Source organism: Salarias fasciatus, chromosome 1 (assembly GCF_902148845.1).
Source record: "Salarias fasciatus chromosome 1, fSalaFa1.1, whole genome shotgun sequence".
Taxonomy (NCBI): domain Eukaryota; kingdom Metazoa; phylum Chordata; class Actinopteri; order Blenniiformes; family Blenniidae; genus Salarias; species Salarias fasciatus.
In genome coordinates this window covers 24,237,528-24,252,983 of record NC_043745.1, presented here as the reverse complement: position 1 = coordinate 24,252,983, position 15,456 = coordinate 24,237,528, and the positions used below count along the sequence as shown (strand labels likewise).

General features: G+C 40.0%; 1 protein-coding gene across 5 annotated transcripts in view; it reads left to right on the top strand.

Moving 5' to 3' along the window:
* The window catches only part of syt7b (synaptotagmin VIIb), a 105,960-nt gene that overhangs the window by 49,773 nt on the left and 40,731 nt on the right, over window positions 1-15,456 (top strand). For all 5 annotated transcript variants that reach the window (XM_030094564.1, XM_030094556.1, XM_030094548.1 and 2 more), the window contains exon 2: window positions 7,030-7,133. In XM_030094564.1, the coding sequence (XP_029950424.1) occupies window positions 7,030-7,133 (104 nt within the window). The remainder of the gene's footprint in view (window positions 1-7,029; window positions 7,134-15,456) is intronic.

Below are 15,456 nucleotides of genomic sequence, written 5' to 3'. Positions count from 1 at the left end.
TTAGCAGATCTTTATTTTTTTGTTTGTCATTATGATCACCCTCATTTTATATATCAAACTAATGAATTTCTGTTAACGTAAGTATTGATTAATGGTGCTGTCAGAGCCACTTCAGTTTGATGATAACACATTTTAGTGGCTCAGCGCCTAACTGTCTTATTGTTAAAGCATAAAGAAGCCGGTCTTGTGCTTTTTTTCCAGGTATGAAAAGTGATAGTTTTGACCTCTGGATTAATCATTAATTGAACATTCACAAGTTGTTTGAGTTACTGGTGACCTTCTGTGTTACTTTAGCTTTCAGCTGGATCTGTTTCCAAGACCTTTAGAGTGTTTTTGTACCGCATCAATCATTTGGCCTGTGAACACAAAAAACAACTTTTACAAAGCATTTTAACAGCGAGCGACTCAGTCTGCATTAATCAAAGGCTGCACTTAACAATGAATGGTTGATATGGGTTCTACATGGTAGGAGAGAGAGAAAAAGCCGGTTTGTATATAAGCAGTTGAAATCATTAGCATTATAAATCATTTAGTTATCATGAATGGAAATAATGTCGAGTTCTTAATGACTTTACAAGTAGATAGCTGAGGGACAAAAATAAGAAAGAGAATGGCGCCGTGCCTCTGCCTGTGATTAAATATGAACAAGTCTTTACATCACTTCCACCGATAATTAACCAGATCCGTCTGAAATCGCATTGATTCCAAGATATAGATAAAAAAAAAAAGGATCGAGGGCGTTTGAGTTATGGCAACAGTCTGTTGTTTACTCTTGGAGCCATGGGAGGTTCCCAGTGTGATAGGAAACACAGCTCAGTAGGCAATTCTTCTGGATGTAATTCACATTTATTGAACTTTCTGCGACTTGGCATCATTATGTACAGTCGGTGTTTTGTGTAACACTGCATAAGATTATTGGCATTGGTTTGCAAACTCAAAGTATTGACATCAGAATTCATGTGCAGCTAATCACTAATTTGAAAGACCACAAAATGCACTTTTTAATTCCTGATATAAAAAAACCCCAAAAAATTCCTTTGTCCTTGGATTTCATTGCAGCTTTGTACCTAAATTAAACAACACTTTCAATTCTTTCTTTTAGTGCTTTCACAAAACTCCCCCAACTCAAGGTTCTTTTTAAGGATTTTGGGGTGTATTTTGAGGAATAGCATCTGCTTTTGGATGCTTTAGTGTTGGTGTATTCTTGATGTTAGTGTAGACAATCAACAAGTGCTCTGAATAAGTTCATATCAGCCGTGACGTCGACTCATCAAAGGACCCAACCTGACATCTTCACCAACAATTAAATATCCAGAGTAAAGCTCATGTAAAAACTTTTCTGAAAATAATGAGTAAAATTGATATAAACTCCTAAAATCTGTTCATTATAATAGAAAATCAAATCACAGGTCTTGTAACTATATTGAAGGAGGTTTAGAAATGTGTCTCGTTAATGGAGCTGCTCAGTCTTCAAGTCCAGTCACACCAATAAACAACTTCTCTACAACATTGCTTTGGGAGATTTGGTGATTATGTGTTAATTTTCTCATTTATACAGTAGTTCACTGTCTGGTTTGCTTTGCATTTTCATTTTTTCACATTGTTATTTTTAAAATCTTATGACATTTCCATTGAGCAAAAGGCAGAAAACAAACGTCCATGTCTGCCTTGAATGCATCGGTCATGATCTGCTGCAGGTACACGACACTTCTGAAGATGTCCTCTGTTTCATCCAGCTATTGGTCAGAAATAGAATTCATGATTGCATTTCACATTAATGTGCTTTTAAACAGCCTTTCAGTGTTTACTTATTGTAATTGAGCCCATTACTTCCACAGATCTGAATGTCTCTAATAGAGGGTGCTGTGAGCTTTTTGAGAGCATGAGCTCATCTCCTTGGCAGAGATTGTTCTCCAGTGACGGAGATCATACAGACTGCCAGCAGGGTGCAGATGGCTGAGCTCGCACAAGTGTTGTATCAGAGTGAGGTGAGATCTCGCAGTATTCAACGTATACCTCCAACATAAGTTAAAACTAGGAGACTGTCGCTCAGCTTTGTTTAAAAGATTGAGGGCCTCCCTGTGTGTCAGGAAATATATGTCTCCAAAAAACATAGTTTGTCATCTTTATGCTGAGGTTTAGAGAAAACATCTTCAGGTGCTTAAAGCTCAGGGAGCAGACCGCCTTGCGGATGAATTAATCTGTTACACAGATTTACTGCAAACTCTTAAACAGGACAACAGGCAGGCTCCTGAGATCCCGGACCCGAGGCAGCGTGTGTAGATCTTACCGCCACCTGCGGAAGCAGAATGAGCGGAGACAGATGCTTTCTATGCTGCTGAACAGCACAAAGCCCAAACTATTTCAGATAAAGTTACCACACAGGGTAAACATAGCTCACGGGGCTGTGCATGTCTCATCCTGTCATACTAGCACAAATTCAGAGATGGATAAAAAAAAAAAAAACTAAACAGTTCACCTTTACCATAAGTTTACAGGCAAAAACCAAGCCAAGGGACAAAGGAGAGTGGATGAACTGAGTCAGGAACAGAAATCAAAGGGAAATAGAGCAAAACAAATCGGCAAAAAGGCCTAAGTCCAAAGGCAGGCGGGGTATTAAAGCCGCTCAGGTGATCTGACAAGAAAGCTTGGAAAGCAAAATCGGGTACAGCTTGACTGTCAGTCAAAACTGGATTAGCATAAGTACTGATGTGATGAGGGAATGGAGGCCCGATGAGCAGATAGGTGTGAGGAAACAGACACTGTGGGGTTAATGCAGGACAGGCAGCAGGATCTGAAATGACAGGAGCGTTAGTGAAAGGAAAAAAAAAAACAGGCAGAAAGTATTGAATGAATGAACATGAGCAGAAATGTGACAAAAACAATCTGCCTTGACATGAAGTCGGTAGAGGGACAGGCGGCCAAATAGCTGGTAGCTCTAAGGATGCAAGAAAGTCAATGTCTCTGCATGATATTAAGATTCAAGCCGTAGCTGGATCAGGATGACATCTTTGTAATGCCTTTTGAAATAGTATTTACATTCATACCTGGTTCTAATAAGTCTTATTATTATTTCTATACAACTCACCCTGATGAGATTTAAAGGGGCTGTATCATGCGAAATTCACTTTTTGTATGTTTTAACCTTGTTATATAGTTATGTACTCACCAAAAACACCCCCAAAGCGTTTTTTTCCTTTGTGCCTGCGTGTTTGAGCTTTCCTCGTGTTTCTGCTGCTCAGAGAGGCAGACCCTCCCATACCCGTGAAAACGCTCTGTTTCCCACGTTGACGTCACACGGTGAAGATGGCTCCCCTGAGCCCCCCTCCCGCAGGCCCTCGGCAATCAGCGTTGCCGCTTTTTTCTAACTCTGATTACGGAGATAAACTTTAACCATCGTCTGAAAGCGACAATCAAGCAGGAGCAAGAGTCTGAAGGGTCTGCGCTTGGTGAGTTTCTAACAGGAAAAGACGTTTTTGCGTGTCTTTGCATATAGAGAAGCTAAAGCTAAAGAGCTAAAGCTAGCTAGCGTATTTGTTTTGAAGCGCTGACTGGTTGAAATTCACTGTTAGTCAAAGTCCACAGGGGGAGAGGCGGGATTTTCAGTGAAACAGAGCGTTTTCTCTTCCGGGTTTCAGAATTATCCCCAGAAAATCTTTTATTTCACACAAAATTACTTTTCCTTAGCGCCAAAAATAAACTATTGCCATGTTAATGCCATTTCTAGGGTTTGGACGAACTAAAAAAGCATGATACAGCCCCTTTAACGGTGCACATGGAGTGAGTTGGGTCTTTGAAGAAATCAGTGCAGTCATGCTCCTGTATCAATGTATTATTTATTCTTTTATTAGTGGACACAGGAAAATCTGGCTTCATGCAAAACTGCTTGGGATGGAGAGGACTGAATTAGCTTTCACTTTCTCAACACAAGAGTGGAGTAGAGATGGGTTCAGCAATGAACCCACCTCAGAAGGACACGAGAAGAAGACGACAAATCAGCACAGAACAAAGACAGAGACACTAAATAGGCTTGGGTTAGGGGCAGAGACTAGACATGATAGGCAGATGAGATAATTGAGAGGTTGAAACATGAGGGGAAGCTGCCAGACACAGGCGGGACTGACGAAGCACACAGGGAACGACAAGGACGCTGAACAGGATGGGAGACCCAGGCAGGGGGCAAAACCCATCAGGTCCTGACAGCACCGGGACTTTTAGCTTGTGTTTGTCCTCCTGTCACATCTTTTGACAGATGCAATTTATATACTTGTTGTCCGGTAAACATGGTATTTCTTTCTTATAGTATTCATTTGTTTTAATAATAAAAACTACCAAGAGAAATCATGATTGTTTTAATTGTGTGTGCATGTTGTGGCTTTCATGTTTTCAATACAATTTAGTCAATACATGCATCTTAAAGGTGCTGTAGGCAGGATTTTGCTAGTCAACGCTAATTTTTCTGTGTTTTCTTTGGATTAAATGTTAGAGTATCCATTGAGAATCCTTTAGGAGTGTAGCATAATTGCACTACCGCGAGGGCGCAGCGTTTCCATCTGTCTCTGTTCTGAGCTGAAAAGGAATCTCGACAGCTCCAGGTATCTTTGACCAATCAGAAGAGCCCCTGAGGCTCTAACCGTGATTGGTCGAGGGGCGTTCGTCGCACGCCCTTGTGGGAGGGGCTTGACTTGCGTAAGGGCGTGATGTCAGAGAAAACAGGACTGGATTGGCTGTGCTGGGTTTCAAATGGCCATCTTAGATGGGTCAAATCGCCATCTTGCTTAGGTAACCCTAAGCAAGATGGCGGAGATGCGGAATCCTGCCTACAGCACCTTTGAAATATTTTAAATGTAATGGACGGCTGGATACAAACCAAACAAAACCACAGACTCTGCATGTGTATCACCATTAATGATCTTCTGTTGTTGAACTTGGGAACTTTGAGCTTAGAAGGTTAAAGGTGATTATTTGTGCTGAGCTGGTGTTGTGCATCAAATAAGTTTTTCTGGTGTATTAAAATCTGAAATCATAAAGTTGACCAGTTGATAAGACACTATCAATATAAAAGAATGTATAGCGTCGTCACAGGAGATCACAAATTTTCTAAAGATGTGAAAGGAGTCATTGTTTCTCATTGGAGAGCATGAGTATTTCTTTTTTGTTCCATTCATTTCCACTGTGGTAGCTTTGTGATCTCCTGTATGTGTTGCTCTAAATTGGAACAGAAACAGTTTTGAGATAGAGAGCACTTCTCTGCTAAGCACTGAAACACTTCTGAAAGTGAGGCGACCACGACCCACCTGCTGCTGCCAGAGTGAAGAACTCAGAGCACAAAATTCAACCCTGCCATCTTAATTGCCACCATAATCAAAAAATCTGATATAAATCTGAAAAGAAGTGAATATTTTAAAAGGAACTCTGATTATGTGCACTTGTGGGTGTAGATTTTATTTTTCCACTCACATTTTGATGCACCACTTGAAATATTGTCACTTTGTACAATACTACCTTTCTAAAATCTCAACTTTTTAATAAGTTCATTGAATAGCATCCAATGTCAGACTGAGTCGCTTGGATAGAAAGTGAAACAGATGCACTGAGATACCTGTAACTGCAAATGAAGCACACATTATTCTTTAACTGCTCTTTGCATCACTGCAGCTCTATAATGCAGAACATAGTAGCAGACAGTACCAATGTAACTTTGGCAATCCCATCCTGTCTGCTTTTGATATCTCGAATGTCAATAGAGCTGTCAATCCTCTAAGCATTTTCCCTGTGATCTTCTTACTAAAGCAGCCCTGCTGTAAATCCTTGATATCTTCCCAACCAACGAGCAAATAAAGAAACAATTACTACAGCGTTCGATGAACAATAACCATCTGATCGACTCACAATATTCTGCATTGATTCTCCTTGAATTATAGGATTGGATTGGACATAAAGTAAAGTTTTAATCTGCTGCACCTCCACATTAAACATAGAGACGACAACGGTAGCATAATTCGATCCCTTAAAACACTGGTGTGGAAGCCGAAGATAGCATTGAATTACATCATTGTTAACGCAACCTCGGACCCTAAACCACAACTTCGAAAAGTCCACGACAGGATCAAGCCAAGAGACTGCAGTTTGTGTTGCAGAAGACTGCATTCATTTTGCCTGCGTGCTCCAAGGACATGCTCGTCATGTTAACTGGTTACTCCGTTGGGATGGATGTGAGCGTGGGTGATTTTGTGTGCTCGTACTGTGCTACAGTCCTAAATGCTCCTCGACGTTTTGCCCACGAAAAAAACCAAACGTGGGAAAGAAAGGTGGGAACATGAATGGATGTGTGGATGGTTGGATTGATGAAAGATGTATAGAAGAAACCGGGATACATCTGGGTGGAGAGGATGAAGTAAAATTAACTCATTTCAACTGATTGTCGCTTACATTACATGGAGGTTAACACTACGCAAGCGACAATGAAGAGTAAACCTGCGGAATAAAGAAGAATTCAGATATTGGATCATTTTTTTAGGGGCTCGGAGAAATTCAGAAAATGATCGACCTGCAGTTACCAACTCATTGTTTGCCAACAATGTGTTGCCTTTGTGCCGCCGCGCTGTGAATTACTCGTCAGACAACAGAATGAACAGCCTCACTGAGAGCGAGTAATTGAAAGAAATGGAGATGACAAATAGAGGAGGAAGTTTTAATCTGTCAAGCCGGGAACAAAGTTGCTAAAGGATTTACAAGATAGACGAGAGAAAGAGGACGCTGGTAATTGCATAGCGTCTGGCCTCACGATATTATCTCTTCCTGACACGTGCGCATCTCCCTCATTGATGCATGTGGGGAACATTAGCATGAAGCTGTTTGAATCTTGAAAGGAAGAAAAAGACGGCACATTACAGAACATTTCTACTGATTACACACTGGGTTTGGTCACATTGTAACAGGTTCTACAGTGAACTTTAATGCACGACGAGCGTTTTATTCCATGTACTAATCCCCCTGTCTGCATGTGTCGTTGTGTTTCTCCCTCAGGCTCAGTGTCTCTCAGTGTGTTCCTGGTGTCTGTTGCGTTCGTAGTTTGTGCCGTTTGGCTGGTAGCTCTTTGTGGTGTCTGCACCTGGTGTCAACGTAAACTGGTAAGTTCCACTTTTGATTATTCGCATTTCCACAAGCATGTTTGAGTCCCGAGAAGCTGAGGAGTGGGTGTGGGCTGGGGATGGAGACGGATGCCAGCTTCACTGAGCTCCAGATTTACGCCTTTTATTGTAAACTCGCAGCGTCGGGGCACACTTGCCCTTTTTTTCACAGTAAGTTTTCAGCTGAATGCTAATTTCCCTGAGCATCACAATAAGAGACGGAATGATAAACGTCCCTGATGCTTATGTTTTTTGCATGTGCATGCATGTGCCCTCCCTCCGTCATGAAACCAAAAGCTGAAGTCAGAATTTGACAGCTGTTTTATTTACTCTATTTCAACCTTGCAAAAAAAAAAATAAATAAAATAAATAAATAAATAAATAAATAAGCTTCTTATACATAAAGTAAGATGAAAGCCACTTTTAGATTTAAATACACTGAAATAAAACAACCTTTAAGTTAAAAAATAAAATGGGGACAAAGGCGTTTTAGTGCAGGGTTATTGCCGTTTCTATGCAAGAATAAGATAAAATACAGTCCCAAATTGAAACAAACTGGAACAACAAAAGAAATTAATATGTACAAGGACAGTCATGCCTTTAATAGATTACACCTACATTAAAAAAAAAAAACCTTCTCATTTTACCAAATTTAAACAATCAAACAGATTTTGGAACTTATTGTTTCTTGTCCTGAAGTTTGTTCTTTAGGTAATTTGCATGAATAAAATGTTGGAATGATTCTGAATTTTGGGTTTTAATCGACTGTTGAATCTTAATTGCATGTTACACGAACCTCACCAGACTAAATGGTTGAGTGCTTATTTGCACAAGTTAGTCAGAATTTTCAGTGAAACAACTTGCTTGTTTGGTGTTTAATTTGTGTTTTTAATACAATATTTAATGATGTAGTGATTTGTTTAATTACAGGTGTGCAGACGGTTCGCTCAAATGAAACATTAATCATCATAAAGGTGCAAATGAACATTCTGTGAACATTTTGAAATATGTGGAAACAATTTGGGTAGTTATTAAATTAAGATATTCTTCATTAATTATACCAACGTCCATAAGATGTAACATTGTAGACTGAATAACTCTCTCAGGTGAATTAAATGAGGAATTTTATGGTTTGATTTGTTTTACACTTTCTGTAAACTTGTGTCTCTTTAAATCCAGTTCAGTTTTTGTGCACTGGCTATTGAATCAATGAGGAGATATTATAATGTAGCAATAATAATGATTATAATCATTCTATAATATCTGACGTTTGTACTTGTGAAAAACATTACTGCCTGTACTGTATTTTAAAATGAAAATGAATGTAAAAAATGAAGGTTAGTTCAGAATGTGGTTTTTTACTGAGATTTGAACACGTTAATGCTAATTCACTAAATCCAAAGGTAAAAACTTTTTTTAGCCTGTGAAGAACAGGCATTAAAGGAGGATGATCTGAATCAGCACAAACAGAAAAAACGAATATAGCAGGTCATCAGAAACTTCTTTATATTAACAGATTATTTTCAGAAGAACTTTAAATAACTGTTGGCCATTTCATTTCACTGTAGTATTTTATGTGGCCTCTTAAGACAACAACAAAAACAAAAAAGCAGTGCCAATCCTCTGTTCGGATGTCATTTCAATTTGGAGCATTTTTACTAACAGAAGACAATTGAGGTAAATTCAAATGTGTGTTTTGCATGGCATTAACATTTAATATTTCAAAATATCTTCATATTTTATTCAAACTGAGTTTGACCTGCAATGAAACAAACATGACAAACATGTCATTTGATTTTTTTTTATCACAATAAAATCATCAGTCTAGCAATTTAGAGATCAGTCATGACAATAATTGTAAAAGAAAAAAAAAAGTAGCTGACTGCACTTTAATACCAAACACATATATTTTAATCTAGTTGAAAGTTTATGTCAGTCTTTTGCTCTAAAACATTTTTTTTTTTTTTTTTTTTTTTTTAGTTTGAACTTCCACAAGAGTCTTGTCAGATCTTTGCAGTTTATAATCTCGATCTACCAAGGAATGATAAAATAGGATTAAAGATGTGACAAGACAGAAATTAGCAGCTGTCAGGATTTGGAAGTTTTTGACAAACTGCACAGAAGACTGGTGAATTTAAACACATTTTTCATAAATGCACATTTCCCCTCACCGTTCAGTCGTATGTTTTCCAGTATCGTGACAGTGAGAAATGCTACGTGGCAGTGAGGATGAATTATGGCTGTGTGGGCAGTCAGGCTTTCTTCTGATGGCGCCGTGACCTTGAATTGAATGTATACACGCATGTCTTTCTATGTGTTGTTAAATGGGTGTTTTTTTGTTCTCTCTGACATCGGGAGGAGGAGGAAGAGGAGGAAGGCTGTTATATGTTTGTCCATGACATCCAAACACGATGGGAGACCTTGGGGCTCCAGGTTATGACACTTCTTTGTGAGCTGTGAGTTTTGCAGATCATGGCAGTGCGCCTGCAGCACAACGCAGATGATTCATATGTTAATGAGCATCGCTCCGAGCGATTGGCTGCTGGAGCTACTGTAATTTCTCATATACATTTTGACCAGCAGGCATTCCATGTGCTCCGTCCTGCTTTTCTTTTCCTCTCGTCTCCCTTTTGTCCTGCCGTTTGTCGCCCTTTTTGAAAGGCGATTGCAGCTCAACAGTTGATGAAACAAACTGTGCACAAGCTGTGAATTAGCCACATTGCTTGGACCAAACAGAGCTGAGGTACATCTATTCGTTTCTCCAGAGGAGTTGCCCCACACCTGACTTTGAGTTTAATTGTGCGATATTGTTGCCCCTGTCTTTGTGTCACCTTTATTCTCCTTTTAGACTGAATATTGTGGTTTGTGTTTATCGCTTTTGTCTCTTTATCTTCATGTCCTTGTCAGATCGCCATTGATTCTTTTTTCCAGGACCGTTCCTCTTTGCTTTTGCATTTCCTTCTCAGTCTTTGTCTTTTATCTAAAATCATCCACGTCACTTTTGTGTTTTGGTTTTTGCTTGCCACGTCATTAAAGCGATACTTCAACATTTTGGCAAATTGGCCCATTTAGCGTAATTCCTTATTCATTTCGAACAGCATACTTACTTTTTTTGTGAGGGCGAGCTGTTGTTTATTCAGAGGTGAGTCGGGGAAGGTTTTCGGGACGGACACAATGGACGTGGATGGTATTTTTGTTCCCCCTCGTCAAACTCATCAAATACAAAATCCAACAACCCCAAAACACTTTGGTGGACACGTTATAATCCGCACATTCACTACGCTGTGGAACACCAACAAATAATATTATAGCGTTACGACACTGAAGCAAATACTGGGAACTACTTTTTCTTTTGAAATCACTACGCCCAGACGCCATGTTTAGTAAGTAGTTCCGTCTTAGCAATCTTCGCATAAACAACTCAATCTCGTAATTTTGCATGAATATTTCACAGCGTAGTGAATGGGCGGATTATAACGCAAATTATCATGAATAAAGAAAAAAACACTTCTAAGAATAGAGTTGAAATGTTATGAATTCATACAAAATGTCAAGTATAAAGTGAATACAAGGATATATTGTATCTCTTCATATTTGTTTTCACACTGGGCTTTAGTTTGCACATTGCTGAAAGTCTGCAATTGAATTCGTAGCTACTTTATTCGTGTCTAATCTGTGAAGATTCATTACTAGTTACTGTAAATTCACAGTAATCAGTTATTGTGGGAAGTAACTCACTCATATTCACGCAACAGTGCAGGCAGCTGCCATGCAAGGTGCTCAGTTCATCCATTTGGAGCCATCTGGTGTTCGGTGACTTGCTCAAGGACACTGGTAGGAGATCGAACCTACAGTCAGTTTAGTGCCGACCCGCTCTTCCCACTGATCCACAGCAGCATTATTATTTCAGAGCAGCAACAAACAGCGGAGATTAGCCAACATGCAGAAAACACAAACAGCTCTTTGTAACAGTAATGTGTAACTACTGAGAGTCATTATATCGCAGCCTTCTGTTATTTAATGAGGCAACATCTTCATGCTAATTGGCTTTGTGTTAAATTAAGAATATGCTGTTATAATTATATTATATGTTATTGTCTGCTCTCTTATTTTTTACTTTTAAAAATTAGAAGGTTTTTGAGAAGTTATATCTGAAACTTTTCACAAACTATTGCAGAAAAAAAATCAGATGAAGCAAAATCCTTTTTGTAATGAGCTGTAAATATGTAACTCGATCCTATATCTCAAAGAAAAACACTATTAAATATATTTCTGGCCAGGAAGAATCGGTTGAGGTAATTAACAATTCATTTTCGTGACTAATTAGATAAAAACAAGCTTGTATCTGTTTGAAGGAGAAGATAGAGGAGGTAATCACATTTAGCATGAACCACAATCTCCACCTAATCTTAATAAAGCTGCCAAATGTTTTCAGTTAGATTAATCAAATAATTATACAACTGCTAGAAGAAAACGAATGACGCATAAACAACTCATCTTTGAAATGTTGAGCACTTTGATTTTTAGAAATATGAAATCACACAAAACTGAGCTTTGTTCAGGAGTGTTTCCTCCAGGATAAATGAAGCAGGCTGGTCTGCTGCCGTTGACTGGTGTCAGAGCGGAAAGGGGAGGAGCGCAAGAGGAGGAGGAGGAGGAGGAGGAGGGGTGGAGGGTGGGGGGCAAAATGAGCCACAGAGGTATTCAGACAGGCAGGAAGCAAAGGTGCTGCTGGTCGCTGTTCGACATCCAGGTGTGTGACAAACATGATGACAGGACGGCTCGAGGCGCCGATCGGGGCTCCACCCTCCATCCCTTTAAACTCCTCCACTTCATTCCGTCTGGAGCTGCACAGTGTCATTATTCTGCTGTCTGATTCAAGCCTGTGTCTTCTGGTTTCTAACATGCCCCTCCGCTCTGTCACTGTACTCCATGGCTGCTGCCCCCCCCCCCCCCCAATCGTCACCATCATCCCTTCTGTTTCTCACATCCTCCCACACTCTCACAACATTGTACCTTCTCCACCCTCTCCTCTCCAGCTTCCTGAAGATTTTATGATTCCCTTTAATGATAGATGAGCTGCACTTGATAGCATATTCCTCACGGTTGAAATTCTATCCTTCCGAGTCCCAGAATCTTATATGGTTGTGTCCTTGGCCTACTGTACGTGTGTTTATGTTTACAGCGCATTGGCTTGCTGTCGGCGCGGAGAGGGGTCAGGCCCCCAGCTTGGCTTGCTGTTAAAAATGTCTGTGCTGCTGAGCTGGACACTGGAGATGTGGCATGATAAATAATAGAGCATATTGTAGATGCATTAGAGACAGATACAGTAGAGCACATCGGGGGGGGGGGGGGGGGGGGGGGGGGCATCTGCACGCTGGACACTGAAAGCTGAATTAAGTAAAACATTCAGCCCCATGCCTCGTCTGAGAGCCTGCAGACTGCTTGATATATCTCACTAGATATACGCTTTGCATTCATCGCTTGGTTTCAAAGTGAACAACTGAAAGAAAAAAGAAGAACAAAGAAAGAAATCCTCTTACAAATATAAGCCAGCATGTAGTCAAGTGAACAGCGGGAACACTTGAATAACGTCATTCAAACATATGAAGAAGTCCAGCTGACCCGATTCAGTTTGCTTTCACATATCTGGATGTATGAGAATATGCATGGACCAAAGAAAGAGGGAAAAGAAAAGAGTTCAGAGTCAGAGAGCAACAAGCAACAAACAGATTGTCATAAATCCACTTGCTGCAGATGTGATGGGCGCAGGAGGCTCTGACCACAAAGTTTCCACTGTCAGAGAGAGACCCTGCAGGAAGGTACAGAGAGAGAGAGAGAGAGAGAGAGAGAGGATGTTAGTGACATGTAATTGTGAAATATTGTGACTGTGTAGAGAGCGGAAGGGGAAAGAAGCTCAGTGCCGGTCTCCCAACAGTCTCAGCATATCGCGCGTTAACCAGAAAAAAGTCCAGAGTGGCCTGATCCAGCCCCAATTGTAAGCTTTATTTAATAGAAAACTTCTAAGTCTAATCAAAGTAATTTTAAGATTATCAGGTGGCCTTCCATGTCATAGTGAAGTTTTTGTGTCTTTCCTGATTTAGTCTCTTCCTGCGTTGATTTCAATTCCACATTTAGTCTGGGTTTCAGTTCACTCACCTTAGTGTGTGTGATTACTGATTCCTCTCTAATGTGATTCACCTCTGTCTTCCCCTCCCCAATCAATATTAACCTCCTTCCCTCATGTTTCTGTTGCCAGATTATCGTCATTCCTTCTCATTTAGACGCCCCAATATCCCCTGTGTTTCCTTGTGTGACTTATTGTGCTTTAAGGCTCTCGGCGTTGTTTTATTCTTCTTCTGGATTATGTTTTGATACCTCTGCCTCCTGAGTTTTTGATCAGTAATTTCTCTTAAACTGGACTTTGTCTCCGTCTACTTTTGGCTTCTACCATTCAATGTGACATTAAAGTGTCATTTCCTGATCACGCTGGTGGAAGCTGATTGTCAGTCTAGTTTTATGTCACAGCTATGTATGTACACATTTGATATTTACACCTTTGTCTCCTGCGAAATTCAGCAGTTCTGTTAAATCCATTAATCTCATGATTCATTCTGCTTTTGCATGTAAAAACACGAATCCGTTCAAAGAGCCATCTTTTTGTTCTCAAACCTGTGACGGCCACTCATCACCGACTCCTCCGGCTGTCATCAATCACTGAAGCAACACAATTTCATTCGGCTCAGCAAATCCGGGTGTCAGGCTGTCCTCATTTTGAGGCTTTGCGTCGTCTCCTACCTGGCTGCACAGTAGCTCGCTGGTTAGCGCTGTCACTTAGGACGCGGCCGTGGCCAGTGTTCACCGGCTGCTCAGCTCTGGCCTTTAACCGTGCGTGTTTGTGGAGTCGGTCCACTTTCTCACTCTGGCTCAGACACATGCAGATTAAGTCACCTGAATTTGCACATTATGTTGTTATTGTAGTCTTTCGTCAAGGAGAACTGAATCGTTCCACGTTCTGAGGATGAGGGAAGGAGTAACACATCAAAGGCTGAAGTTATAAATCACTCCGCAGCCATGTTTGATGGATCTGGTTCAGATTAAAGGGAGCGAGGTTGGGAGGGCAGGAAGAAGTCAAGACACACATTTATCACCAAACAGCCCCCGAGAAAACATCAACAAACAGTAATAGTGTCTAAAGAGAGGATAAAAAGATATTTCTCCCTTATCACGCTGCTGTTTTAGCTCTTTCAAAACAAAAGTAAAAATGTAAAAAAATGTGACGTGATCACCTCCATCACAGGTGAGCTGTCATTATCTGGCATGGTGTGATGATTCTTATTTAGAAAACCAGTCTGTATGTAATATTTTTATCAAAATGTGACACATCTAATTAGAACTCAGTCGAGCTGATGGAGTAGTGATTAATTACACTCAAAGAACATGAAGTCACGAAACAACCAGATGGAATCAGGCCCAATATGTTATAGAAATCTGTATCTGTTGAGAAAAGTATCAGTTGAAAACTAAATTTCTCCAGTTTTGTTTCAGAGCACGCAAAGGACTGATTTTCCTGCGGAAGGTTTTGTAGCATATGTGCTCGTGGTGTCCTTGTGATGCGCTCGTGCTGGGAAGGCATTATGTAACAGCTGAGGGTCCGTGTGACTCAGCGGGACACAGTTCAGCGTTATCACCCTCAAGAGTTCAATAAATATAAAGTTCAATAAAACATAGAGGTCAGTAACTGTAACTAGCACATATTGCTTCTCTGAAAACACGACCCAATTAAGTGGCAAAACTCTGCACAGGTCTGGTAACGGCAGCCCCACAGTATGTTTCAGAGCAGATTTGTGCTTTCTAAAGGGAGTTCTAGGTTTAGGAGTCCTAAAGAAAAGAAAGAAAGAAAAGTTCTGTGTGTGTTTAAATATCTTGAATGTCACTGTTTTGTCTTTGTTTTTCTCGATTTGAACTTAATGTTGGGTTTAATTGTTGGACTGCCTCTTGAAATAAAGCTCAGCAGTTGGTTTTAATCTCTGATTACTGCTCCTTTAAAGAGATGCACCGTACGTGATCAGGCAATGTCTCCCTTCAATTAAATTCCCGACCTTAATTACATTCTTACTTACATTCATTAATTGTGATGGAAGAGAAGAGGTTTTTAGTTGAGATTGCTTTTCTGCTGTGCTCCTTAAAAAAAAAAAAAAAAAAAAAAAATCCTTAATTTGGCTTATTTAACAGTATTTTCACAAGAAATGATCTCCATCAGAAACATTGAAACATTTAGATTGAATAAAAAGCAGCTTAAACGTCATTCTCTAAGTTGTAT